The following is a 24,912-nucleotide window of genomic DNA, read 5'->3' as shown; positions in this document are numbered from 1 at the left end:
TCTTGAAACAGTTTGGGGTTGTCATACACAATGCACAGCTTTGGACTGTGATTACGATTCTACACTACTGAAGTTAAAAAGAGAAAACTAGATTAGTGATGTTTGAGAAGGGGTTAGAGAGTTAAGGAGTGAAAAAGAGCTTTGTAGGGGGGAGCGATTTCTTAGTGCAGAGCCAGGAGCAATCCCTGAGCCCTGCTGGGTGTGACCCAGCTTTTTTTTTTTTTTTTTTTTTTTTTTTTTTTTTTTTTTTTTTTTGTTTTTGGGTCACACCCAGCAGGGCTCAGGGATTGCTCCTGGAGCGATTTCTTAGTGCAGAGCCAGGAGCAATCCCTGAGCCCTGCTGGGTGTGACCCAAAAACAAAACAAAAAAAAAAAAAAAAAAAAAAAAAAAAAAAAAAAGCAAAATTATTAAAACAGTCAAGAGTCAAAAGTGCCCCCCAACACCCTTTTTATTTTCACTGGTCTGACCTGCTCTGCAAGCGTCAGGAATAAACACAATGACCTTATCTTTATTTTTCACACAAGTCCTTATTACCATTAAGCTCTCCTTTTCTACCCAATAATTTTTTTAAATTTTTATTGTGACCAGTGTGAATTATAAGTCTTTCACAGTTATATTTAAGGTGCAGAGTGACAGTGAATTAGGGCCATTCCCACCACCAGTGTTGTCCTCCCTCCACCCTGTTCTCAGCATGCACCCCACATTCCCCCTTTTGCCTCCTGGACTGCTAGTGTAACAGGTCCCCTTTGTGTATAACTTGTTGTAGGTTGGGTATCTTGATTCTGCTGTCATTGACTTTGGATTTGGTGTTTAGGTTTGATCTTTTTTTATTTCCACTCAACATTCTTGCTACTATTTGCTCCTGGTGCCATCCACTTTTTATTCCCTCTCAATGTATGAGGCAGAACAAACTGATTCAAGTTTTGTGGCTCTATTGGGGTGGGGGGAAGGAAAGCTGGGAGGAGTCCTTCTAGGAACTATCAATATCAATTTAAAAGAAGAAAAGGAAAAGAGAAAAAAACACAAAACCTTGCACACCAGCCCTCCTTCCTTTTTGTTTAAAATTTATTTTATTTTTTTTTCCTCTTTCTTCCCAGTATTTTTAGGCCACACCTGACAGAGCTCGGGCGCTAGTCCTGGCTTAATGTTCATTCCAGGATCTCTCCCCATGGTGCTCTGGGCACCATGTTGTATGAGAGGTCCTACATACAAAGCATGAGTTCCAGCCCTTTGAACTCTCTCCTTGGGTCCCCATTAAGTCCTCCTATATCTTCTTGCCTTTCCCAGCCCCAGTCACTATTGTCCAGAAAGCTTGTCATTCCAGGTCATCCATCAGCAATCCGTTGCCATTGCTTTCTATACCACTGTTAAAAGAGACATGTTGAAGAGACATAAAATCTCAGTATTTCAGAGATTATCCTTTCTTTTGGGGGACAACACAGCAGTGATGCTCAATGCTTACTCCTGGCTCGATACTCAGGGATCTGATTACTGGTAATGCTTGGGGTCCAGGGGATTCTTGGAATCTAACCCGGGTTGACCATATGCAAGGCAAGGACCCTACCTGTGACCATTGGGCTTAACTTTCTGCAGTGACCTTCTCATGATTCATTAGGTCCCCACATTGGGTCAAACTCTACTATGTGGCTATTACTCTCCAAAACACAACTGATGGTTGAGGCAGTGTTGAAACATACCCTCCTGGGCCTCATTGATAATCTCTGCTGCTTGGTGGCCACATTGGGAGAGAAGAGTTGAATCCTTGGTCTCTCCCTCTCCGAAAGCCCTTATTCCTTAGATATATTCATTCATCTCTACTCCAGCCATTTCTGCCTACCTCATTTGTTAGTGAGCACGAAAAAAGGCTGTCACCGTGCCAAGTTCTTACTAGCAACCAGCACCTCTGAATTCAGGTTTGAGAGTCAGTGTTTCTCAACATGTCTCAGAGCATGGCTTTTTTTTCCAACTTTGTTTCTTCCTATGTTCCCCCCTTCTCATGCCATAGCCCCCCATTTATGCAATATTTACTTGTGACACCTTGGAATGTCCCGGGCCTAAAGGAGGGACTCTGGCTCCCAGTTTAGAGGCAGTGAATTAGATCTTGGCTTTACCCCAAGTCTGTGATCCTAAAAAGTTATCATCACTGCAAGCCTCAGTTTCTCTTTCTGTCAGATGGGAGGAGAAGATGGAAGGTGCCTTATAAAGGCAATAAATAACACTAAAGCACTTTTTAGTGCCTAACATAGCAAACACTACCGTTGTTATAACCATGACGATTATGACAGATTATTATGGCCTTGACCTCTGATTTTGCCCAGAGCTTGAATGTTCCTTAAGTTTTGAAACTTGGAGTTCACACAGAAAACTAGATCTTTGGTTAACCCTTTTTTCTCAGCTTCAAATTCAGGTCGCGTGCTTTCTGACATCTAACTCAAAAGAGCATGTGTTGCTGCTTATCCAGTTATCACCCACCTCACTGACCTGAATGAAATTCCTACCCCTGTCCTCTGAGAAATCACCTTGAGGCAGAGATGTGAGCTCTGGAAACATGTGAGAAGGATTTTTCGTGAGCTCTTTTGAAAGAGCTCATGAAAGGGGAGAAGGCTGGCTTAGTGTCTATCTGTAATAACGCTGCATGACCAATAGCTGGGTCTGGATAGAAGACCCTGAGGGCACCCAGCCCCCAAACTCTCTCACCCTGGTGAGAACTGGCACTCAGAGGGAGTCGCAGACAATGGACCTTCTGCCTTCTCTCTTGATCTTGGCCCAGCCCCATCTATCTTCCTTTGTGAAGGGTTGTTGTACCAAACGTGGGCATGGGGGTGCCCAGAGAGAGTATCTGAGAGCAGAGGCTCTTGCATTGCATGCAGCTGATCCAGAAGCTTTGAGGGAAAAGCAGGTGCCCTCTGGAGAGTTCACTTGTTCTCTCTCGCTCTGCTTCGACTGGTCAATCAGTCCTGGAGGCAAGTGGAGGTTCAAGGGCTAGTGAACAGGTGGCAGCTGCAAGGAGGAAGGGAGGCAGCTGAGAATGTGGAGGGTCTGGCCTCCGGAGTTTCTGGTTGTCTTTGGTCTCAATCTGCATTTTACTCCCCCCTTCTCCCATGGGCCTCTGCCTGCAGGAGAGTGTGAACAATGCCATCCTTGTTCCCTGTGGGGACAGGATCCCAAACCCTGGGTATCAGCATGAAGGGCAGAGATTAAAAGGCTGTGGAGGTTCAAATGCCAGTGTACACAGGATATTCTGTCTCATTCGGGGGCAGAAGCTGGGATCCGGGAGGTGGAGCAGCTGTTAAAAAATAAATAAAATGATCCCTGGTGCTGAAGCAATGGTGCAAGGGAAAGAACACTTGTCTTGCATGTGGCTGGCCCAAGTTTCATCCCTGGCACTACAGATGGTTTCCTGAGCCTACCAGGAGTGGTTCCTGAGCACAGAGCCATGAGTAAGTCCTGAGCACTGTTAAGTATGGCCCTAAAGCCAAAAAAAATAAATTGAAAATTAAAAAGCAGGTCTTGGGGCCAGAGAGATAGCATGGAGGTAAAGTGTTTGCCTTGCATGCAGAAGGGTGGTGGTTTGAATCCCTGTATCCCATATGGTCCCCTGAGCCTGCCAGGAGTGATTTCTGAGCTTAGAGCCATGAGTAACCCCTAAGTACAGCTGGGTGTGACCTAAAAAACAAAAAAAATAAAATAAAATAAAAAATAGGTCTTGTTCCAATTGAAGCATTTATATCAGGAGTAGAGAATTAGAAACCTCCCAACTTTTTCAAATTGGGGAATTGGTTGAACATCTCACAGTAAACTTGATTAACATACTTAAATGGGAAATATTCCATTTTTACTGGCAAGTGATACATGCTCAGGATGAATTGAGAAAAAAAACACATTGCAAAAAATGGTGGAGAGCATAACTCTGTTGGTTTAAAAGCATTCATATATCACACCTCCGGGAATCAGCAGTTCTGGCTGTACACAGAAGACTAAAAAATGGGAGTAAGGTGTTAATGCAGCTGATTGGTGGCATGTGGTTTTTGTCCTCCTCCTTGCCTTGTAACTTTATTTAGCTTCCCTGATTTTTCTGGATCCCTGTTCACTTTGGAAAGCAAGCTGTCTAAAGAGGGACGTCAGAGAGGCTGGGTGTTTTACACAGATCCCATCCCAAGCTATAGCCCCTGGGTCTACGTACTGTGAGGACAGCATGGCTGGTCTCTGGGAGGAGAAAATGCTCCTTCCCAGAAGGCGTCCATGCCCAGGTTCCAGCGAGCCACCCGAGCCTGCATTGTTCATTTTATTCCTCAGAGGCTGCTAACTCGTGCTCTGTCTTGGTCAGGCTTGATTCAGGGTTGTGCCAGTTTGTGCCTTCAAGTGACAGTCCCCAGGGATCTGGAGGGATGGGCCCTGACACCCAGCCTCCACACCTCCACTCCTGTACATCTCAGCCCTAATGCACTCTGGCGATCACCTGCTGTCCATCTGCTCAGCACCCTGTTGTCCTTTTTTTTTTTTTTTTTTTTTTTTTTGTATTTTGATTTTACCTTCCTCAGTTATGAATTCCAAGTGCTGTGACCCACCCTGTGAGATCTTCCTACTTGTAATTCTCTTGCTTATTTCTGCCCAGGCAGATAAGCCTGGAAGCTTAGACAAGAGGCATTAAGTTTTCCTTCTGAGACCTCAGTGGCTTCTTCCAGCTCTATCCATGGAGATCCAAAGGAAGAGCAACCTAAGAACTGGCTTTGCAAATGGCATCATGTGCTGATTCCCTACCTTGGCTGCATATTCCAAATCACACAGGGACTTTTCAAAGCCAATGGAGCTAAGGGGCTTGTCTTGCATATTGCTGACTTTGGTTTTTATCTCAGGCACCATATATGGTCCTCTGAGTATCATCAGGAGTGATCCCTGATGACCACCACGTGTGGCCCAAAATTAAGCAAAAAATATATATAGGCAGATAGATAAATAGATATTATATATGTAATACCTAATATATATTCTGATCGAATTGGTCTCGGGTGCAGCTTTCCCTTGGAATCTACCTATGTGAAAAGGTGAGAAGTAAGCTCTTTAGAGAATTGGGATTTTTTTGGTGACCCACTGGAAAAGAAGCCTGCAGAAAGGAACCATTTCTGACTTTCCTTTTCCTTGTTCATTCAGTATGGAATCGTGCTGGATGCTGGGTCTTCCAGAACGACAATCTACGTGTATCAGTGGCCATCGGAGAAGGAGAATAATACAGGAGTGGTCAGTGAAACCTTCAAATGTAGTGTGAAAGGTAAGGTCCAGAGTGCATCTATGAGACCTCAAAGGAAACCCATAGAGTGGGAGGCCTGAAAAAGTCCCCAGAAGCAGCCTAATGGCGGAAAATGAAACTCCGGGCTGAGTGCTCGAAGACTGTAGTAAACTCCTATCTTAGGGCTGCTAATAACCCTCAGTGTGTGACCCTGACGCAGCCAGTTCCTCCTTTGATTCTCATTTCTCTCCTGTCTGGAACATGTGGAGAGGGTAGGATGAATTTTTTTTAAACTGTCCCTCAATACTTTCAGGGACACTGGTGAAGATACCAGGTCCTGGAGTGGGAAAGGAATATCATCATCACACTAACAGAAGCTGACAAGACTTCCTCATTATCTTGTGCAAGTTCTTTGAACCCCAATTTGCTTAGAATGCAGGGGGGCCTGAGCATACCTGTTCACACTGTGGGTTGTGTTACAGAAGAGGGATGCAGAGATGAGGGAATCTGTAGTCTGATTTGGGTATTGAGCATACCTGCTTCTGACTCTGGAAGAAGTTGGGAAGGGCGTGGAGGTGCTCCTTCTGTTGTCTGAGCATTTCAGTGCAAATATGTTTGAAAAGGGAGTCTAGAACAAAGGCAGCCAGTGCTTTGGCTCATAAGACATGCAAAAACATGAGCAGCACACGAAAACAGGCTTCTAACTTGGAAAGGGCTGGTTATGGGTTGTGCCGTGGATGTGGTAGACAGAGGGAAGTAAGAGAGACAAAATGGACACAGAAGGCTCTCTTGGCTTTGAGAAAGTTTTATTTAAGGACCTGGAAATTATAACTTTCATAGATTCTTATGTGTCACAAGATAGGAGTTTTCTGTCAATTTTCCTCCTCCATTTAAAAAATAAAAAGCTATCTTAGCTCTCAGGCTGTATAAAAATTAAAAAAATGTTGTAAACTGAAACAGAAATTATCAAACTGGGCCGGAGTGATAGCATGATGGCCGGGCATTTGCCTTGCATGCTGCCAACCCGGTACGGACCCAGGTTCGATCCCTGGTATTCCATATGGTCCTCAAGCCTGCCAGGAACGATTTCTGAGTGCAGAGTTGCCAGGTGTGGTCCCAAAACAAGCAAAAAATTATCAAATAACATTAGCATCTTTAATGGTCTTTCCATGCAGCCTCCCTGTAAAACAGCCTTTCAGGTTAACTCTTCTCATTCAGGGGCTGACATGTTAGTACAGAGGATAGGGCATTGCCTTGCATTTGGCCAACCCAAATTTCATCCCTGGAGCCCACGTGGGGCTCCCAAGTCCACCAACAGTCATTGATGTCACAGAATCATGAGTAATCTCTGAGCACAGCTGAGAGTGGCCCCAAAACAAAACCAAACAAAAAACATACAAAATAAAATTCTTTCCTCATTCTTCTTCACAGTTTATGTATTTAGCTTTTCTGGGTTTTGAAACTAAGAATCAAACATATATTTAAGTAAACAGAATAAAGAGTATATTCTTCTATAACTCACTTTGTTTTGGAATATTGGGCTTTTAGGACTCATCTATATTGAGTTCCCTGATGATGGGCCTTTACCTGTCCTGGGGACTCATCTTTTCATAGATGTTTGTCCATTTCTTTTGGGGGGGCATTTATAATTTTTTGCTGATTTTTTTATTGAATTATCTATTTTTCTTATTGATCTGTTGAGATTCTTTTTAATTATCTGAATGAGTGATTTGCTACCATTGCTACATATGGTATTATATAGAATATTATAAAATTCTCTCATGGTTTAAGGTTTGTCTTTATCCTCTCCATAATGTCTTGATGAGTAAGATATCTTAATTTTATGTAGTTATTATCTTTATGGGTTGTTATTTAAATACAGCTATATGTGTGTGTGTGTGTGTGTGTGTGTGTGTGTGTGTATACATATAGTTGTTTTATTTTGCGATGCTGGGCATAATACCCAGGGCCTTACACCTTCAAGGCTCTACCACTGAGCTGCATCCCTAAGCACTCTTTTTTCAAAGAAACCCTTCCTTAGCCTAAGGCCACAAAAATATCCTTCTAGAAGATTTTAGACACACAGTGGAGCACTTTCAATGAGTGTTTGCGTGCACTTCTTCCAGGCTCCTTTAGACTACTGTAGTGTGGGAGCATACCTGAGGCTCCCTACCTGAACAGGTTATAGGTATTGCCTCAGCCCACAGGCTAGTAGTTAGAGAGCTGGGACTAGTTTTTCTGGCCCTACACAGCTCATTCATTCCCCTCAGTGTATTGACAGATTATCTGTTTTGGGAAGTCATGTGGCAAAATTAACTTTATCCAAGAGACCTTTTTAGATACCCATGGTTGGCCCCTGCCAGTCATCCTTTGGTCCTTGGGTGTTGCCATCCTGGGAAGGTCAACAGAGAGATGAGGCAGCTCTCTGTAGCTGAGGCAAACCCAGAAAAGCAAACAGTGATGCCACAAGTGGCTTCTGTGTGCTGGACTGGCTTACCACAATAAGCACTATGGTGTGGGCCAAGCATTCTGGTACCGTAATTCATAGGACACAGACTGCCATGCCCTTGCTCTGACCTCAGCCAAGTGTGGCTCTGTTCTAGCCTTTCCTCCCTCCTCACATAAGCAGGATTGGGAGGGGTGCTTGTGTTGAAGAAAGAGCCTGCCTGCTTCAAGAAAAGTGAGCAGAGAGTATAGGAGAGTGGTTCAGATGGGCCTTCTCCCAATGTTTGAGCTGTGCAGAACCCCTTTGAGTTGTAGCCTTCTTGTCTCTAAGATAGGCATCATCAGATTATTCCACCGACCCAATAGAAAATACTTAATTTGAGCTGGAGAGATTGTTCAAAGGGAAGGGTACTTGCCTTGCATGCAGCTGACCTGTGTTTTTATTCCCAGTACCCATATGTCACCTTCAGGCCTCTGTCCTAAGTGAGGAATAAGACCTGAGTACTTTTACTCATGGCTGATGTGACCCCCCCCCCAATAAATTAAAATAAAGAGTAAGTGAAATTGTATATTTAAAGGAGTTGTCCACTCCCTGTTCAATTGTAAATGGCAATTAAGTGTTAACTGTTAACACTTAATTCATGGGTGATCTACCATGCTTTAGAGTTCATAGTTTTAGGTTTTGATGGGTCTTTTTTATTTTCCTTTTTTTTTGGGGGGGTCATACCCAGCAGTGCTCAGGGACCACTCCTGGTTCTATGCTCAGAAATTACTCCTGGAAGACTCAGGGGATCATAAAGGATGCTGGGGATCGAACCTAGATTGGCTGTGTGCAAGGCAAATGCTCTACCTGCCGTGCTAGCACTCTGCTTCCAGAGTTTATAGTTTCAGACACCTACCAAGCTCCTCTGTCACAAGAGTTGTGTACTTATGGCTGAAGATGGCACATCATTAGCTCACTTGCCTCACACATAGGAAGTTCTGCTGGGCTCAATCCTTGGCACACACACAAAACATTTGTCTTGGGTTGGTAGAGAGAGAGGTGAGGGGTCAGGACACATACAAGGCATGTGGTCTACTCTGAACTGATCTGTGGCAGCACATAGCTTCCTAAACAATATGTATCTCCGGAGAGCCCTAATCACCAGGGGTTATTCTGGTGGTTCTCAACACTAAAAAAATATTGCTTCTTTGGGCCATACATTGAACCACTAGCTCATTTGACCAAGAATTCCTAGGAGGGGCCAGCGAAACACTAGAGCGGATAAAGAATTTGCCTTGCCTTGCATGCCATCAATCCTGATCTGATCAGGGATAGTCCCCTGAGTACTGACTGCCAGTAGTCACTCCTGAGTGCAGAACCAGGAGTAATCCCTAATGGATCCCTAAACATTGCTAGATGTGCCTCCTCCCCACCCAAAAAACAAACAAACAAAAAAAACTGGGAGTGGTCTCTGAGACCTCAGAGCACTGTTTGGAAGGCTCAAAGAAAAATAATAAATAAATAAATAAATAAATAAATAAATAAATAAATAAATAAATAAATAAATAAATAAAGTCTAACTTTAGGGGGTCAGAGAGATGAGGGTTAATGCACAGGCCTTATATGCGGTTGGCCCCAGTCTGATCTCAGCACCACTTGGAGATCCAAACTTGCTGGGTCCAGGCCACTGAGCACTGCTGGGGTGATTTGGGTGTCCCCATACTGCAGGTCTTGAGCAACACCACATCCTTGGACCTTTACATTAAATTGAACCAACTTAGTTCACCAAGAATCACCCAATGGGACATCCTAGCCTTTTGAGTACCACTTGAATGATACCACATAATCGCTTTCTCTCTCTCTCTTCCTCTCTCTCTTTCTCACACACACACTCATTCTCACACTCATGCACACACATAATACACACACACCTACACACACACCTATCTATCTTCATCCTGGAAGAGCATTAGAGCCAACTTGGTCCTGGGAGTCTTTAGACTGTAGATCTGTGTCATCAGTCTAAATTCTCTTGGGAATTTCGCAAGGTGTGGCCCAGAGCCCACCAGGGCATTGAACCCACAGTACATCCATAGATTTTCCCTTTCATCACTGTTTCCCAGGACCCATATATACTCAGAATGACCAGGAATTAAAGCTTAAATTACAGAGCTCATATTCAGTGGTAGCATTCCTGCCAGGACATGTGGTTTCTCTCAAGATAATTTGGGTTTCTGGTTTCTCAGTTGCAAATTTCCCCAGGACTCCCTGGCACGAAAACCTGAGGGAGTGGTGAATGTTTGCTCATCCAACTCTGTTTCTGGAATGCCCAGTACTCAGAAATGTCTTGGTCAGACTGGGCCTACCCATTCTCATCCTTCATTGCTGCATTTTTTTGCCTTGTCCCCACAATGAGCCATCTTTGTTGCTGATTCCTATGCTGGCCCCTATAATTCTGGCTCCCCTTATGTTGCAAACTTCCTTTTTTAACCTTTGGGTATGGGTATAGGAGGGGAAAAAAGGTAACCATCCTGACCAGATTTGGGGCTACTCTTGGCTAAGTGCTCAAAGGTTGTTTAGGGGGTCAGTGTAGGGCCAGGATGGAACTCGGGGCTCCTGCACACAAAGCTTGTACTCCTGGCCAATCTACTCATCTCTTCAGCGGAGTGTTGTGCTCCCGACTCAGCTGCCTCTTCTACAAAGGACATTTGTATTTTCCCTTGAAACCAGTAGTTCTACCAGAACCTACACTCAATTACTTTCTTCATTGAAATTCCATAAAGATTTGCTTGAGCACCAGGCCCACTATCACCATAGAAAATTATCCTTGGGGACCAGAGCCATAGCATGGTGGTAGGGAATTTGCCTTGCCTGTAGTTGGGCAGCCTACCTGACTTGGCTTGATCCCCAGCATCCCATATGATCTCTCTAGTCTGCTTGGAGTGGTTTCTGAGCACAGAGCCAGAAGTAACTCCTGAGTGCCTGAGTAGATAGAGTGCTTAACACAGCAAACCTGGGTTCAATCTTGGTCATCCCATATGGTCCCTAATCCTCGCCAGGAGTGACTTCTGAGTACAGAGCTAGGAGTAACCCCTGAGCATCAGTGGCTGTGGCCTCAAAACCAAAACAAAACCATGGGACAGAAATCAAAGTCTTGTGCTAATGGGGCTGGTTCTGGCCAAACATGGGTAAAGGATAATTTATTTGTTTTATTTTGTTTTGTCTTGTTTCGGGGGGTCACACCCAATAGTGCTCAGTGGTGCCCATTACTCCTTTTGAACAAGGCAATTTTCAGCTGACCTGGATTCAATCCCCAGCACCACACATAGTTCCACAAACCCTAGCAAGAGAAGGCCCTAAGCACAGAGACAGGAGTATAAACTCTAGGTACTGCTGGGTGTGGCCAAATAAAATAGAATGAATTTATATCTTCCTAAAGACTTAATTATCACAGTCCCTTGTTGGTGAAAAGAAGGTGGTTTTGGAGATGCGATTTTTGTAAGCTGGTAAGGGGAAAGTCTTATCCTGCCTGTCCTATCCAAGCTATTGTAAGATAACCAAGAGTTGATGGTGGAGAAGTTTCTTTCCTATAAAAGTGGTTCTGATAAGTGAGGCATCATTTAGGGAAATAGAATATTACCCCTAATTTTGTAACCCCTAATGGACTAATGGAGCTAAGCCATAGTCATTTATGCCTACTACCAGCATAGAAAGGGACAAGCAGGCACTCAACACTTCTAGGAAAGATGTTTACTTGATCTAAGGCTTTCCATGCAATTATCAGTGGATAGGAGAAATAGAGTCTATAGTATCACATTAAATGAACCACGTGGGGGCAATCAGCAAAATCTAGGCTGTGGGAAACTGTAGAGGACAAATAAAATGACGAGGAACAGTTGTTTTTATTACCAAAGGAAATGGAAAGGGAAGGCTGAATTTGAAGACTAAAAGACTTAAAGGAAATAGATATTTGTGAAATCCTTCCCTGTACAGAGATAAAAAAAAAAAAAAAGACACACAGTGTTAGATACCAGGGCTGTGAGCTCTGAAAACAGCTGTTAGTCAGTCCAATCAAAAGTTTGAAAAAATGTCCTGTCTTCTTCACAGATATGTTGTATTTGTGTTCGAAAACTAGATGAATTTGTTGTTTTATCATTCAAAATTAAAAATACGCAAGACAAATCAATTCTTGGAGGACAAATATTAATGATCTCAAAGAAAAGTCAAACAAAGGCATAGACAATATCAAATGATGACTAACTGAGATTACCAAGCACTGTGGGGACAGGTGGGTGGGACCAAAGAGACAGCCTACATATGGTTTAAGGACATAGCGGAGGGCATTGGACACTTCAGAGGTGCGATATAGAGCAAGACCATAATATTGGTCTTTGTGTGTTTATAAACAATTTTGCAAATGACAGTGACTTAATTTTTTATTTGGTTTGGACCATGCCCAATGATGCTCAGGGGTTTCTCCTGGCCCTGTGCTCAGAAATTACTCCTGACAGGTTGGGGATGTGGGGAAAAGTCATACAAGATGCTGTGGATCAAATCCAGTTCATCCGTGTGCAGTGTGCAAGGCAAACGTCATACTCACTGTGCTATCACTCTAGCCCCAACAGTGACTTAGTTTTTTAAATATTTTTAAAGTCCATCAATGTTAATACTGTTATTAACATGTTAATATGTCACTTAACTATAATGATTTTTGTTTGGTTGGGGGTCACAACCAGCGAACCTCACGGATTACTCCTGGCTCTGTGTTTAGGGATCACTCTTGGTAAGGCTTATGGGATGCTGAGGATAAATACTTGTTAGCCATATGCTGCAAGTCATGCACCCTACTGCTGCACGTGTCTCAAGCCCAAGTTAACTGCAGTCATTTTAAGAATTAACTTTTCAAAAGAGCTATTATCTTTTTGTTTTGTTTGGGGCCACACTTAGAGGCACTCAGGAATCACCCCTGGCTCTGTGCTCAGAAATCGCTCCTGGCAGGGTCGGGGGACCACATGGGAAGCCAGAGATCAAACCCGGGTTCATCCCAGGTCGGCCGCATGCAAGACAAGCACCATACCTCTGTGCTATCACTCTGGCCCCAAAAGAGATATTATCCTTTAAGAGGCTTAAGAGAATGGAATTTATTTGAGCCCTGACCCAGAGACTAGAGAGAGGAGATAAATGTGAACACAGATGAGATGTGAATGTGAATTACATTTTTATTGTGCTCAATGTTATTTTAAATTATATGGGTATAACAGTCAGATTGTGATTGGGCTTCTTAGACCACTCTCTTCTTTTAGTAAAAAGTCATAAAATATTATTTAAATGAAATAATCCCATGTTTGCAGTTTGCTCTGTGGGGTGGGGTGAGAACTGGTGAGAATATAGATGAAGCAGGAATTCACTGTTTGGAGCTGGGAGCTAGATATGGGCTTCAAGATACTATTCTCCCTATTTTTATTTACAATTTGAAATTTTCATAATTTAAGAATAATTGGGCCACAGTCAGTGATTCTCAGAGATCCTGCCAATGGTGCTCGAGGGACCTTGCACTGCTGGAGATCAGTCCCAATCTCCCACATGCAAACCTGCCTCCAACCCTGAGAAAATGTTGTAGGGTAAATCCTGGCAGTGCCAGGGAGAGAGTGCAAAGGCCATGTTAAAGGACCAAGTCTAAAACCCTTTCATTTTCCTACACCTACACCAGCACCACTCCCTAAGCACCACTGGGTGACTCTGGTGGCCCATGGTACCCCTGGGCCTGAGTAGCACCACATGGCTGGGATAAACTTGAACTTGAACTCTCTGGCCCAATCCAAGAATCACCAGGCTCACCTTGCCCTTGCCCTTCCCTAAAAAATGTAGGGGGTAGAGGCAAGCCCTGCTTACTTTTTCTCACTTTTGTAATTCCTTCCTTACAGTGTTGAGGAGGCTCCTTATCAGAGTGGCAACGGGGACTTGGCATCACCACTTCCTGCTGTGCCCTATCAAACCCTGTCCATTTCTGAGTCTGACTTACCTTAATTATAAAAGTGGTATTACAACTTTATTTATTATAAGAGTTGGTTCCTGGGATTGCTAAGAAGTGCTGATGGATTGATTGCCTTTCAGGCTCCGGGATCTCCAGCTATGGGAGTAGTCCCCAGGAGGCCCCCAAAGCGTTCGAAAATTGCATGCAACAAGTAAAGATGCAGATTCCAGAGCAACTCCACAAATCCACTCACCTTTACCTGGGAGCCACAGCTGGGATGCGCTTGCTCAGGTAAGAGCGGGGTGGCTCTGAGCAGCCACGGCACCAAAATAATAGGAATGTGTTGAACCTGCCAAACTTTCTGGGAACAAATTCCAAAGAGGCCCTTCTTTTGCCCTAAGTTTAAAGCTCTAACATCTGGGAAACCTTTCAGTCTTTATTTTAATAACCAGAAAGAAACAGTTCTAAAAATTGATTTCTGTTCCTTTGGTGATTGTACAGAGAATGCTGTGGGGAAAATAGAAAGATGAAGAGAAAGTGAAATCTATTCATGGAATGTACCTCTAGTTTGTTTTAGGGCTGGAGCAATAGTACATTGAATAAGGTATTTGCCTTGCACACAGCTGATCCAAGTTCAATTCCCAGCACCCAATCTGGTTCCCAGAGCACTGGTTGGAATAATCTCTGAGAACCACTGGGGTGACTCTTCCAAAAAAGTTCATACCTCTAGTCTTTTTATGGAAAGGTAGAAACAGTTTTTTTGGTGGGCCAAAGAGAGAATTCAGTGAGCAGAGTGCTTCTCTAGAAAGAACCCAACTCAAATTCAATCTCCAGCACCCAATATGGTCCTTCAATTCCTGCCAGCCATTACCCCTAATACAGAGCAAGAATAAACCCAGAGCATTGCCAGGTATGGCCCCCAAACAATTAAAAGAACTTTTATCCACTGCTGGTGGGAATGCCGTCTAGTTCAACCTTTATGGAAAGCGATATCGAGATTCCTCCAAAAACTGGAAATCGAGCTCCCATACGATCCAGCTATACCACTCCTAGGAATATGCCCTAGGAACACAAAAATACAATACAAAAACCCCTTCCTTACACCTATATTCATTGCAGCACTATTTACCATAGCAAGACTATGGAAACAACCAAGATGCCCTTCAACAGATGAATAGCTAAAGAAACTGTGATACATACACACAATGGAATATTATGCAGCTGTCAGGAGAGATGAAGTCATGAAATTTTCCAATACATGGATGTACACGGAATCTATTATGCTGAGTGAAATAAGTCAGAGAGAGAGAGAGAAAAACGCAGAATGGTCTCACTCATCTATGGGCTTTAAGAAAAATGAAAGACATTCTTGCAATAACAATTTTCATACACAAAAGAGAAAAGAGCCGGAAGTTCCAGCTCACCTCAGGAAGCTCACCACAAAGAGTGATGAGTTTAGTTAGAGAAATAACTACGTTTTGAACTGTCCTAATAATGAGAATGTATGAGGGAAATGGAGAGCTTGTTTAGAGTACAGGCGGGGGTCGGGTAGGGAGGAGGGAGACTTGGGACATTGGTGATGGGAATGTTGCACTGGTGATGGGTGGTGTTCTTTACATGACTGAAACCCAAACACAAACATGTATGTAATCAAGGTGTTTAAATAAAATAAAATTTAAAAAATATTTTATAAAAAATAATAAAAAAAACTTTTTTCTTTGATTTGTTTTTTGGTTTGTGGGTCACACACTCCTGGCCTGTTGTTGAGCTGCTTCTGGGACTTTTCAGTGCTGGAGCTGGAACTCAGGCCTCCCACATAAACTCGGCCTGTTGAGCTATCTTTTTGGTTCCTAGAAATGTGTTTATATCTATACACCACTAACTCCACTAAGGGAAACTCATATCAATGTAATTTCTACGGTATGCAATTGTCCCTGAAATTTTAAAAAAATTAAAAAAAAATAATTTCTTTATTTAAGCACATAGTTACAAACATGTTTGTAATTGGGTTTCAGCCATAAAATGCACACACCCCCATTCACCAGTGCAACTTTCCTGCCACCATTGTTCCACCTACTCCCACCCACCCCCATCCCCTGCCTGTCTCTAAGATAAGCATTCTATTTCTCTTTTATTTCTCTCTCATCACTGTCATGGTAGTTGTTAGTATAGTTACTTCTCTAACTGCACATACCACTCTTTGTGATAAGTTTGTTATCATGGGCTGGTCCTTCCAGCCCTTGTCTCTATTGTCTCTGGGTGTTATTATTATACTGTCTTTATTTTTCTTAAATTCCACAGATGAGTGAAACTATTTTGTGCTTATCTCTCTCCCTCTGACTTATGAAATCAGTCTTAAAATAATGAAATCACTGCACCTCCCCTCAGGCAAAGCTTCTCAATATTGGGAAATCAGTCTCATTCTCATTAGTTAATCGGCTCCTTCTGAATCTGCAGCTACATCTTTTCTCCTAGTTGCCTTGTTTTCAAATGCCCTTTTGTCTTCAGCTTTGCTCCATTACAGTAGTCCCATGACCTTGAAATGATTGAAAAATCGTCAATTAGAAAATACTTAAAATTGGGGCCGGAGAGATAGCATGGAGGTAAGGTATTTGCCTTGCATGCAGAAGGATGGTGATTCGAATCCCGGCATCCCATATGGTCCCCCGAGCCTGCAAGGAGCAATTTCTGAGCATAGAGCCAGCCAGGATAACCCGAGCATTGCCGGGTGTGACTCCCCCAAAAAAAGAAAATACTTAAAATTATTTGGAATGGATGGGGCCGGAGAGATAGCACAGAGGTAGGGTGTTTGCCTTGTATGCAGCCGATTCAGGAGAGATAGTGGTTCAAATCCATGCATCCCATATGGTCCCCTATGCCTGCCAGGAGCGATTTCTGAGTGCAGAGTCAGAAGTAACCCCTGAGCACAACCGGGTGTGACCACCACCCCCAAAAAAGAAGAAAAATATTTGGAATGAAAACTGCTCCAAACTCACATGTGTCTAACCTAGGTTTGATCTCTGGCATCCCTCAAGATCTACCAGAAGTAATCCTTGAGCAGAGCCAGGAGTAAATCCTGTATAATTCAAGGTGTAAGGGGAAAAAAAAGGAAAAAAATTATAACAATAAGGCTTCATCCCCAGAAGTCAACATTCTACCTCAGAGCCACTTTGTTTGTGATCTCAGTAATGGGAAAGCATGTATGTGGGCATGAAAACATGGAAAGCAATAAACAGAACCAATTTAATACCATCAGCTATGAAGTCATGAAGTAATGGAACACATACCTTGCATATACAAAATGCAGGTTATAATCTCTGAGAAAAAAAAGAAAAGAAAGAGGGGTCAGAGCAGTATCACAGCGATAAGGCCTTGCATTCAGCCAACACAGGACAGACCCCCATTTGAATCCCAGCATCCCATATGGTCCCCTGAGCCTGCCAGGAGTGACTTGTGATCGAAGAGCCAGGAGTAATCCCTGAGTGTTGTCGGGTGTGATGGAAGGAAGGAAGGAAGGAAGGAAGGAAGGAAGGAAGGAAGGAAGGAAGGAAGGAAGGAAGGAAGGAAGGAAGGAAGGGAAGGAGGGAGGGAGGGAAGGAGGGAGGGAGGGAGGGAGGGAGGGAGGGAGGGAGGGAGGGAGGGAGGGAGGGAGGGAGGGAGGGAAAGAGAGACAGAGACAGAGACAGAGACAGAGAAATGGGGGAAATGTCTGTGCATCTTATGGAGCAAATGCCACCTACAGCTGAAGTCTGAGAGCAGATACTAACCACAGAGTTATGTGCATTTATGTGTTATGTCCCTTTATTGCGCAGACATACCACATAGCACGAGCAATCACATAGCAGAGCAAATGTACTTTCACTGTCACATGCAGAGCTTTTGTTTAAGACTATTTGATCGCTCCAGCGACTTTTATTTTTTATATTAATGAAAACGTATTTAAAAAATGTTTTATTATTTTCTGATGGAAAAATAATGGTTAGATAAATGTGTTTAGCCAGCTGGACTGGCGTATTGTAAATATACTCCGGCCTCACAGGCTGGTTGTTCCCAGCCACCATCTCCTGACCATATCTCATTGCATTTATTAAATATTTTAATACACCATTTGCTTTAGAATTTTTTTCTTGTTTTCCTTGTCTAAAAACTATGTAAGTTTTATGGTCAGGTGCGAAAAGTATGGTAAAATTTGTGCATACTTGGAATCTTGTGTTTTAGAATTACTGAGTTTACTTGAAAAAGAAATGATACTGAAATTTCTCCTCTTCTTTTTTCTTCAAGAATTTCTTATTCTTTACCTAAGCTCTCTCTGTTAGAAATAATAAGTCCATGGGAATAATGTATCATCCATGGGAAAAAAATATGGATAATGAAACATTACCGCATACTCTTTAAATAGAGTAAATATTAACTACTCTTTGTAAGACTTTCTAATAGTGATCTATCTTTTTGAGGAACTAGATGACATTTTCATTGATTGAAAAAATAATAAATAAAGCCAAGCAGGGGCCAGAGAGATAGTACAGTGGGTAGGGTACTTGCTTTGCTTGCAACCAACTTGAGTTTGATCCCTGGTACCCCATATGGTATCCTGAGCCTCCAAGAGTAATTTCTGAGTAAAGATCCAAGAGTAAATCGTGAGCATTTCCAGATATGTCCCCCAAATTAAAAAAAATTAAACAGTCAGATATCAGCTGGGATGGGAACTGATCACATGAGGAAAACCTGGATTCTTTTCCATCTTAATAATGTGCCACTGAATTAGAATAGAGTGCAGCTTTTAGTAGTACTCTTTCTTCTTCCAAGTGCAAACTGAGTTGTTGCCAAGACTTTCCTAATCCTCTGATGAAGGGGAAAGTCATCTCCCACACAGGGTGAGATGACATCAGATGGCCTGCAATGGCAGAGGTGCATTCTCTCACCACCTCCTTCAGGGTCCAGGGGGGTTCAATCCACTGACTACCCCAAGAGCCCTCACACCCCTTTAGGAAGAAGCCTTCTTGCAGAGCAAAGCAAAGCTCCTTTATGGACTGCTCCCAAGAAATTACCCATGCTGCTCTTTGAGGGCGGGCGGGTTGCTATGTCCTGCTCAGAGGATCCCAGTAATATTTGGCCAGCTTGATTTGGATATTGAGCACAGCCAGTGCTTAGGGATTATCCAGTACACACAGTGGTGCTCAAAAATGAAGGCCATGTGGTTTCACAGATCAAACTTAGATCAAATCCATGCGTGCCAGGCATGGGTTCCAGAGCTTTGATCTGTCCTCTCGCTTTGGGATGGGGGTGTTTAGGCCACTCCCAGTGATACTCAGGAGTTACTCTCAGCTTTGCACTCAGAGATTATGCCTGGCAGTGCTCAGGGACCATGTGGGATGCCAGGGATCTAAGCCACATCAGCTATGTGGCAAGGCTACGTGCCCTACCCACTGCTCCACTACTATACTATTGCTCCAACCCCTATCCCATGCCATTCTTATATCTTCACCTTCCATCTGCTAATCAGAGACAGCAATAGTGAGCAGGCAGGAAAGTCTTGATTAAATGAAGCCTGAGAATTGTATAGAATTGGAGAAGGGAGAGAGAGAGAGAGCAAAAGATATTTTTCTGCAAACTCTCTTCCTCCTGAACAGTTTTAAGATAACAATGCACCTGACATCACAGTTGTCTGGGAGACTTCTCCTTGCAAAAGGTATGTTATGCATCCCACATCCAAGAAACTGCTCCCACCACTCAAGGAGGTGGGGGGAGTTCGTCTCTCTAGTGAGGAAGGTCATTCTGAGACGTCACAGGACATTCAGCCTCTGTCTTCTCTCCCTTGCCTAGGTTGCAAAATGAAACCGCAGCCAATGAAGTCCTTGCCAGCATCGAAAATTACTTCAACTCCCAGCCCTTTGATTTTAGAGGTGCTCAAATCATTTCTGGGCAAGATGAAGGGGTCTATGGATGGATTACAGCCAACTATTTAATGGGAAATTTCCTGGAGGTGTGTGAAAACAAAAGCCTGACTTTCATCCTGTTGTTTGTCCTCTCCCCTAGACAAAGTGATTTGACAAAGTGCTTGAACAGGGGCATCTCTCCTGAGTTACTCTATCATGGCATGTGGTAAGAAAATGCTGTTGAGATGTGGCTAAGGAACAACATGTATGTCAGGGACAAAAACATGGATCATAAACTAGATCTAGTGCATAGCAGCGGGAGAGCAGTATCCCACTTGTGGCCTGCCAGAAATTGGAAGGAGATAAGTCTAAATTCAGCACCCAGATATAGGTCTTTTGAAGGGCAGCTGGAAATGGATCCTTCCAAGATGTACCATAGTCATCCAATCTGTCCAAACTTCCTGCATTCTGCTGTAGGAGATTTTGTAGGAGACTTCAGTCCTCACACTCATTGCTCCACTGGTGAGCAGGAGGAATGCTAACTCCCAGAGACAGCCACCATGTTTCAGAAGACAAAAACCAAGGTCACCATTAGCATATCCATCCCAGGAACTAGTTTGTCCACCCCTCAACCATGCATATATATTATATGTATTTCTAATTGATTGTCAATGGTAATTATCTGGAAAATTCTCATTAAAATTCCACATTTCTAGCTTTTCCTGACTACCTCCCTCACACTCCCCTACCAAATAAGAAAACAGTATTAAATGGACTCAACACTGAGGGTTTTCAATACTGGAACTCAACATTGCCAGTTGAGTCCTGGCAACAACTACCCAGAATAGAGTCCAGCTAATGAGTTATCAATGAGTCCCAAGCCACTACTCCCAATTGTCTATATCTCACCTGCTTCATCCATTTATGTTTCTGTTCCAGTTTCTGTCATATAAGGAGACATTTGGCATGCATGCTCCCCAGGTCAAACGTTATAGCAATAAGAAATAGGTCTTGGATGGAGAAGCTGCAGGTTTACTTGACTTGAACAACAGAGTTGATTCTCTTTTTTGGCTTTTTCTTACTTTATTTTCTCACCTTGCAGAAGAGCCTGTGGAATATGTGGGTGCATCCCGATGGAGCAAAGACCACAGGGGCCCTGGATTTAGGTGGTGCTTCTACCCAGATATCCTTCGCAGTGGGAAAGAACTTGGAGCTGAACGCCAGTGGTATCATGCAAGTGTCTCTCTATGGATACACATACAAGCTCTACACACACAGCTTCCAGTGCTATGGGCGGAATGAGGCTGAGAAGCAGCTTCAGGCAATTTTACTTAAGGTACTGGAGCCGGGGAAACAAGTGTTTCTGCAGGACTCTTAGCTGAGGGCAAGTTGCCTTCCCTTCTGAGAGCTTCTCCAACGAAAAGGGAAGTGGGGGCCAGAGATATAGTTCAACAGAATGAACACATGGTGTGCATTTGGGAGGCTCAGGTCCATTCTCTGTACTGCACAGCCTCCCAGCATAACCAGGAGCAGCTTCCAAGCACCATGTCATGAGTAGCCAGCTCCTAGGTACTACTGGGGGTGGCCCAAAACAAAAAATTAAATTAGAGGTGGAAACAATACCATGTAACATCTTTCAATTCTCTATCTGGGCCCCTCTCTATTTCTTTCTCCCTTAACTACATTCAATGTATTTGAGTTAAAAGTTCAAAGAAGTTTCAGAATCTCTGCTTTAGAAATGATTAAAGACCTGGGATCCCTTTCTAGATGCCAAGTGTTATTAAGTCAGAAACTAAATAAACATGAAAATTTTGAGACTCCCCGAGTACAGGCAAACTATTAAAAAGTGGTCCTCAAAGAAATGCTACTGACAGGGAGCAGCAAAACTCTGCCCCAGACCTGCTCTTTTTTGAGATGGGTCAATATTAGGTAGGCTTGCTGCCCTGTGGGAAGTGAAATTTTAGGGAAACTACATTCGTTACATGGGGTCAGTGATGCAGATATACTGACTGTCCCAAGACATAGTTGCTGCTTCAGGCCCTAGCTAGAAGGCTGTCACCCATAAGCTGAGGTTAAATGTAACATGTGTTCCTCATGGCATGAGCCCCATAGAGAAACCTCAGATACCCCCTTACCCCCATCCACTGACTAGGAGTTGTCAATCTCAATCATGGCAGTGTGACCAAAATGAAGAGTGCCTTGATCACTGGAAGGGGCAGGAAGCCAACTAAAGAACACAGGCCCAGGTCCACAAGGAAAGTGGCTCCAGCATGGATGCGTGAACCTGTGTCTCCCTACAGCCCACTTTGGTAACTGAGGGAGAGAAATGCATCCCTCAGCCACTCTCAGCACTCACAACAAAAGCAAGCAGCGGAACCACAGGCTGCCCTCAGCTACTCGCCTTTGGGTCCTAGGTGCAGTGCCTACACCATGCTCACAGCCCATACACTGTCGTCCAGAGCCCACCCCACAGAGAGCCAGGCCAGTCTTCTCCATCAAGGTCTCCTTAAACACTACCCACACCCATGCTCTCACTGAAATATTGTCACCAACACACTCACTTCTTTCCAAAAGAGAAGCTCTGGATGGAAAACCCATCTCCTTTGATTGTGAGCAATGCTAAAAATGTTCAACTTTACCTAAAAAAGGTTAAAAGTAAAAATGAAAGACCCACACCCCAAAGACCAGACCCCAGCACCACTAATCTTAGTCACAGAATATCTGCACTGATCAAAACTTGTTATATGGTTGTTCCATATTTCTAAGTCAACAGATAATGTTTGTCAGTATGAAATGATTACAATTCGGCAACCATTTATCTTTTGATGAGCACCAATCTACATGCTATTTTGCTCCTACTGCACAATATAGTTAACTTTCTTAGATGTGACTTATAAACAACTGGTTTTACTTCTACTTGGTAGGGTCAAAATATACTTATTTATATAAATGAATAAATAGGAAAATTTTCTTGAAAATTAATATCATCAAGATTCTTACCAACAATGTGTATGACTTTTTATTGCAGGATTGAAATCTCAGGGATTTCAAGAATTTCCAAGAATAAGTTTCTCTCTGTGTCTCTCCATCTCTCCATTTCTGTCTCTGTCTCACACTCTCCCTCTTGTTCTCTCTCTCTCTTTCTCTCTCATTATGCATGTGCACAATGGCAATGGTAGCCACTTCTACTCTTAACTGGGGCTCTGGTGGCTGGAAGTGGGTTCAAAGGATATTTAGTTGTCATATATTTGTCCCTTTGGGGTGATTTTGTTAGTTGTATAGAAAATATAATATTTAAAACAATGAATTCATCTAAACCTATCTTATTTTCTCATCAAAGCATGCTCATAAAGCCTGTTTCACAGTGTCTAGAGGGCAGTCAGGCCACATTAGCACAAGTGGAGCACTGGAACTTGATAACTATCCCCCAGTTCCTGGAGAGAACTTAACCCTTTTCTTAAACCTTTTCTTACTGTACCCCACTTAGGACCAAGTGCTCCCCACTCCACATCCATACTCCAAGAGGATCAGAGGAAAAAATGGTGTTAATGGCTGTGGGATGAAACCTGGTAGGATGTGGTAGGATGAAGTTCCACAGAAATGAGAAATAACTGATCTAGACTCTGGGGGAGTCTAGATATCACCAGCATTTTCCTTACTGTCTTGGCAATGGAGGGTAGTTATTGTCAGAGCTCACAAAAGGTAAACACTTGGCTCTCTGCTATGAAGGAGTTTCTGAAGCCTCACTCTTGTGCCTACAGAACGCTTCCACCCAAACCAGCCTCATCAACCCCTGCTACCCTCGGAATTACACCACCAACTTCACCATGGAGAGAATATTTAATAGCCCCTGCACAGAGGACCTGAAGCCCACCAACTACAAACATGATGACATCATCACTTTCAAAGGCAGTGGGGATCCTTCACTGTGTAGAGACATGGTGGCTCAACTATTTGATTTCAAGGCTTGCCAAGACCAAGAAAACTGTTCCTTTAATGGTGTCTATCAGCCAAAAGTTACGGGGTCATTTATGGTAAGAGCAAAAACCACTGCAGGCATCCTTTCTCTACCCCCCCCCCCCACCCACTGAATATTTCTCATCATTCTGCCTCTCTTCCATCTATCTGTCTCTCTTTTTTATTACCTATCCTGGCACATCAATACTAAATCCAATTTTAAGAATTAATTTCCAAAAAAAGAATTCATTTCCTGGGGCTGGAGTGGTAGCATAGCAGTAGGGCATTTGCCTTGCATGCTGTTGACCCAGGCAGGACAGACGTATGTTTGATCTCCAACATGCCACATGGTCCCCAAGTCAGGAGAAATTTCTTTTTTTTTCTTTTTTCTCTTTTTTTTGTTTTTGTTTTTGGGTCACACTCAGCAGTGCTCAGGGGTTACTCCTGGCTCCGGGCTTAGAAATCACCCCTGGCAGGCTGCGGGGTGGGGGGAGGATGCCAGGATTCGAACCACCACCCTTCTGCATCTAAGGCAAACACCTTACCACTGTGCTATCTCTCCGGCCCGCCAGGAGCATTTTCTGAGTGCAGAGCGTGAGTAATGAGTGCTGCTGGGTGTAGCCCCTCAAAAAAAGAATTCATTTTCTTCTGTGCTCTTTTTCAGGCTTTTGCAGGATTCTACTACACAGTCAGTGCTCTCAATCTTTCGGATAACTTTCCTCTGGAAACCTTCAACTCTAGCACCTGGAATTTCTGCTCACAGAACTGGAGTCAGGTCAGTATCTAAAAAGAGAGAACAAGAACACAGAATCTATTATGTTTGTGTGTGTGTGTGTGTGTTCTGAATTTGGCCTTAATACTGCCCTATTTTTACCACAGCTATAAAATAAGAAAGCTGAACTCAAGTACTTATTGTAGATTCATGTTTTACTTGCATTCCTAGTATCTAAATCAGTGCATAGCCCACGGGAAAAAATGCTCAACTTCACTTATCATGGGGGAATGCAAATCTACACCACAATAAGACTCACCTCACACCTGTGAGAATGGCTTATCTCAAAAAAACAGAAACTAAGGTGTTGCCCAGGGTGTGAAGAAATTCACTTTGGTAGCTACTACTGTAAACTGGTACAGTCTCTATGGAAAATGATATGGATATATATTTGTTTTTGGGCCACACTCAAAAATGCTAAGGGGTTACTTCTGACTCTGAGCTGAGGGATCATTCCTGGAAGGCTCGAGGGACAATATGGGGTACCATGGATTAAACCTAAGTTGACAATATGCAAGGTAAATGCCCTCTCCACTGTACTATTGCTCCAGCCTTTGGATGTTTCTTTAAATGCTAAAAGTGAGCCAAAGATATAGTACAAAGGGTAAAGCACTCGTCTACAGACCCTGTAGACAAATTCCCAGCACCACATATAGTGCACTGAGCAAGTCAGCGGA

General features: G+C 43.3%; 1 protein-coding gene across 1 annotated transcript in view; it reads left to right on the top strand.

Annotated features, from left to right (window-relative positions):
• Positions 1–24,912, top strand: part of ENTPD3 (ectonucleoside triphosphate diphosphohydrolase 3) — a 49,467-nt gene that overhangs the window by 13,970 nt on the left and 10,585 nt on the right. Inside the window, exons 3-8 of the mRNA XM_049766406.1 lie at positions 5,153–5,270; positions 13,771–13,921; positions 19,454–19,613; positions 20,609–20,842; positions 23,268–23,540; positions 24,128–24,238. Coding sequence (XP_049622363.1) covers positions 5,153–5,270; positions 13,771–13,921; positions 19,454–19,613; positions 20,609–20,842; positions 23,268–23,540; positions 24,128–24,238 — 1,047 coding nt within the window. The remainder of the gene's footprint in view (positions 1–5,152; positions 5,271–13,770; positions 13,922–19,453; positions 19,614–20,608; positions 20,843–23,267; positions 23,541–24,127; positions 24,239–24,912) is intronic.

This window comes from Suncus etruscus, chromosome 20 (genome assembly GCF_024139225.1).
Source record: "Suncus etruscus isolate mSunEtr1 chromosome 20, mSunEtr1.pri.cur, whole genome shotgun sequence".
Taxonomy (NCBI): Eukaryota; Metazoa; Chordata; class Mammalia; order Eulipotyphla; family Soricidae; genus Suncus; species Suncus etruscus.
This window is presented reverse-complemented; position numbering and strand designations above follow the sequence as displayed.